The sequence below is a fragment of the Pelobates fuscus genome, chromosome 8 (genome assembly GCF_036172605.1).
Source record: "Pelobates fuscus isolate aPelFus1 chromosome 8, aPelFus1.pri, whole genome shotgun sequence".
Taxonomy (NCBI): domain Eukaryota; kingdom Metazoa; phylum Chordata; class Amphibia; order Anura; family Pelobatidae; genus Pelobates; species Pelobates fuscus.
Window position 1 is genome coordinate 18,316,719 of NC_086324.1, and position 3,454 is coordinate 18,320,172.

The window sequence follows — 3,454 nt, forward strand, 5'->3', positions numbered from 1 at the left end:
TCTCTTCTTTTACCCCCCTCTCTCTTTTTACCCCCCTCTCTCTTTTTACCCCCCTCTCTCTTTTTACCCCCCTCTCTCTTTTTACCCCCCTCTCTCTTTTTACCCCCCTCTCTCTTTTTACCCCCTCTCTCTTTTTACCCCCCTCTCTCTTTTACCCCCTCTCTCTTTTACCCCCCTCTCTCTTTTTACCCCCCTCTCTCTTTTTACCCCCCTCTCTCTTTTTACCCCCCTCTCTCTTTTTACCCCCCTCTCTCTTTTTACCCCCCTCTCTCTTTTTACCCCCCTCTCTCTTTTTACCCCCTCTCTCTTTTTACCCCCCTCTCTCTTTTTACCCCCCTCTCTCTTTTTACCCCCTCTCTCTTTTTACCCCCTCTCTCTTTTTACCCCCTCTCTCTTTTTACCCCCTCTCTCTTTACCCCCTCTCTCTTTTACCCCCTCTCTCTTTTTACCCCCTCTCTCTTTTAACCCCCTCTCTCTTTTAACCCCCTCTCTCTTTTAACCCCCTCTCTCTTTTAACCCCCTCTCTCTTTTAACCCCCTCTCTCTTTTAACCCCCTCTCTCTTTTAACCCCTCTCTCTTTTAACCCCCTCTCTCTTTAACCCCCTCTCTCTTTTAACCCCCTCTCTCTTTTAACCCCCTCTCTCTTTAACCCCCTCTCTCTTTTAACCCCCTCTCTCTTTTAACCCCCTCTCTCTTTTAACCCCCTCTCTCTTTTAACCCCCTCTCTCTTTTAACCCCCTCTCTCTTTTAACCCCCTCTCTCTTTTAACCCCCTCTCTCTTTTAACCCCCTCTCTCTTTTAACCCCCTCTCTCTTTTAACCCCCTCTCTCTTTTAACCCCCTCTCTCTTTTAACCCCCTCTCTCTTTTAACCCCCTCTCTCTTTTAACCCCCTCTCTCTTTTGCCCCCCTCTCTCTTTTAGCCCCCTCTCTCTTTTAGCCCCCCTCTCTCTTTTAGCCCCCCCTCTCTCTTTTAGCCCCCCCTCTCTCTTTTAGCCCCCCCTCTCTCTTTTAGCCCCCCCTCTCTCTTTTAGCCCCCTCTCTCTCTTTTAGCCCTCTCTCTCTCTTTTAGCCCCCTCTCTCTCTCTTAACCCCCCCTCTCTCTCTTTTAACCCCCCCTCCCTCCCTCTCTCTTTTAACCCCCCCCCCTCCCTCTCTCTTTTAACCCCCCCCCCTCCCTCTCTCTTTTAACCCCCCCCCCTCCCTCTCTCTTTTAACCCCCCCCCCTCCCTCTCTCTTTTAACCCCCCCCCCCCTCTCTCTTTTACCCCCCCCCCCTCCCCTGTAGCGTAGCCGAGCGGCTTTCCGGTCCGCGGTGCCCGGCCGGAGTGATAGGATAGGAAGGTGCACACTGTGCACCTTCCTGTCAGTCCGGCCGGGTACAGGAAACAGAAACTTCTGTTCCGCGCGGAACAGGAGTTTCTGTTTCCTGTACCCGGCCGGACTGACAGGGAGGTGCACACTCAGTGTGCACCTTCCTTTCACTCCGGCCGGGCACCGCGGACCGGAAAGCCGCTCGGCCACGCTACAGGGGAGGTGAGGTGAGAAGCTGCAGCCGCCTGAGCGCCCTTAGGAGAGCGCTCAGGCGGCTGCAGCATTTAAAGGGGCGGCCGGGCCCCCTGATGGCGGGCCCCCCTCCGGCCGGGCCCTCGGACCATGTCCGAAGTGCCCGACCGGTCAGTCCGCCCCTGCCTACTGTTAGAGTATGCATGTTTAGAAAATCTTATATTTTCCTATAGTGTTAATCCTTCAATGTTTATACTGTTTCATTGAAATGTGAAAACGGACATTTTGTAGTAAAGCACCAACTATCAAGGTTTTAGTGACATTCAAATGCTGACAAAATGGCTCCCAAATATTTCCACTTTGTCTACATTGAACTAATATCTGACACTACAATGTCAATTATACTTTCTCCCATCTATGAACTTATAGAAAACTGACTCTTCTGGTCTACCACTCTTGCCCCCTGCCCTCTCCAATCTTTCTAATTCTAACATAAGTGAAGGCAAAGCTTTTTATGACACTTGATCCAAAATCACTGAATTAACCAAATCCGTTTTGTAACCTACCACCTTAATTTGTATTTTTATTATTCTTTCAGTGTTTGACCATGGTTGGGATCGTTCCCAAGAAGGATGCCCCAGGAGTGGACTTTTGTGGTGTTGATCAATATTACTACATTGTCCGATCTGACCTTGGCTGCTACATGCGAGCTTCAAACTTCAACAAGGGTGAAGGTTTAGTGGTCTACAGTCTGCATCCCTCTTGTAGAAATGGAGACCATTACCTGGCATATGAAGACGACCTATTCTATATCATTAAGGGCACAAATTATCGCCGTGTGAAAAACATGAACACAGATGAAGGTGCTGTAGTCTACTCTCTACATCCCAGCTGCCGGGGCGGTGATCACTATCTCTCTGCCTTCGGTCACATGTACATCATCGACCAGAGTCGAGGGGTTTATCGTAAAACTAGAAATATGAACACATACGAGAGTGGTGTGGAATACACACTCCATCCCAACTGCAGGAATGGGCTCTACTACTTTGGTGTCAAAAACTACTATTACTTTCTGAAGCCTCATGATGAATGGGGGGCTCAGTATTACAGATGCACCAACTTCAACAAGGATGAGAATGGTGAGTCCTTTTCCATACATCCCACTGTCGCAAACTTCCTCCCTGGAGGCTTGGCCCTTATTCAGGGTCCCTCATTTGGTGTCTGGGAGTGCATCAAAACCATCACCAATGACTCGCAGTCTCCGATCACCTGGACAAACAAGATCAACAAGAAGGTTGGCTACACAAAGGAGAAGATGTCCTCCATAGAACATACCTGGAACGTGTCAGCCACAGTGTCTGCAGAGACGGGAGGTCTGAGTGCCAGTATCGTAAAGAGCCAGTTCTCTCTCACTGCTTCATACGGGGGGAAGAGTGTCAACACAGACAGAGAGAACTGGAATGAGGTAACGGAAACTGAGGAAACCATAAGCCTGACCGTGAAGCCCAATGAGAAGATCTATGTTTGGCAGTACAAACTGGGTCTGGGTAAAGAAGCTGTGCTGTTCTGCAGGGATATGAAGTTTGATGATGATCCAAAACCACCAACTGAGAATCCTCTACCACCAGCTAACTAGTTCACAAGGCATGCAGTTACAATGTTCTTGCTTTCAGGTTCAAAACTGACCTACAGACTGTTACTAGTTACTAGTAACTCTTGTCTTGTAACCTACAAAATGTTTCTGCATAACCAGATTTGTATCATGGTGTGACTGTAGCTTGTCTGACATTAGAATATGTTGGGGTGGAAAACCTGTCTAGGATGATCTCTGTGATATGGAAATTGCTCCCTCTAGATTGCTAATAAATAAAGAGAGATAATAAAAATTATTTGCATTACATTGATTTGTGTCTTTGTTTTTCCCTCCAATATCCTCAATTCTCCAAATCTA

The 3,454-nt window shown here is 48.3% G+C and overlaps 1 protein-coding gene across 1 annotated transcript in view; it reads left to right on the plus strand.

Annotated features, from left to right (window-relative positions):
• Nucleotides 1–3,247, plus strand: part of LOC134570642 (uncharacterized) — a 9,815-nt gene extending 6,568 nt beyond the window's left edge. The window contains exon 2 of the mRNA XM_063428578.1: nucleotides 2,102–3,247. Coding sequence (XP_063284648.1) covers nucleotides 2,111–3,139 — 1,029 coding nt within the window. The 5' untranslated portion in view covers nucleotides 2,102–2,110 and the 3' untranslated portion in view covers nucleotides 3,140–3,247. The remainder of the gene's footprint in view (nucleotides 1–2,101) is intronic.
• Nucleotides 3,248–3,454: the final 207 nt, after the last annotated feature.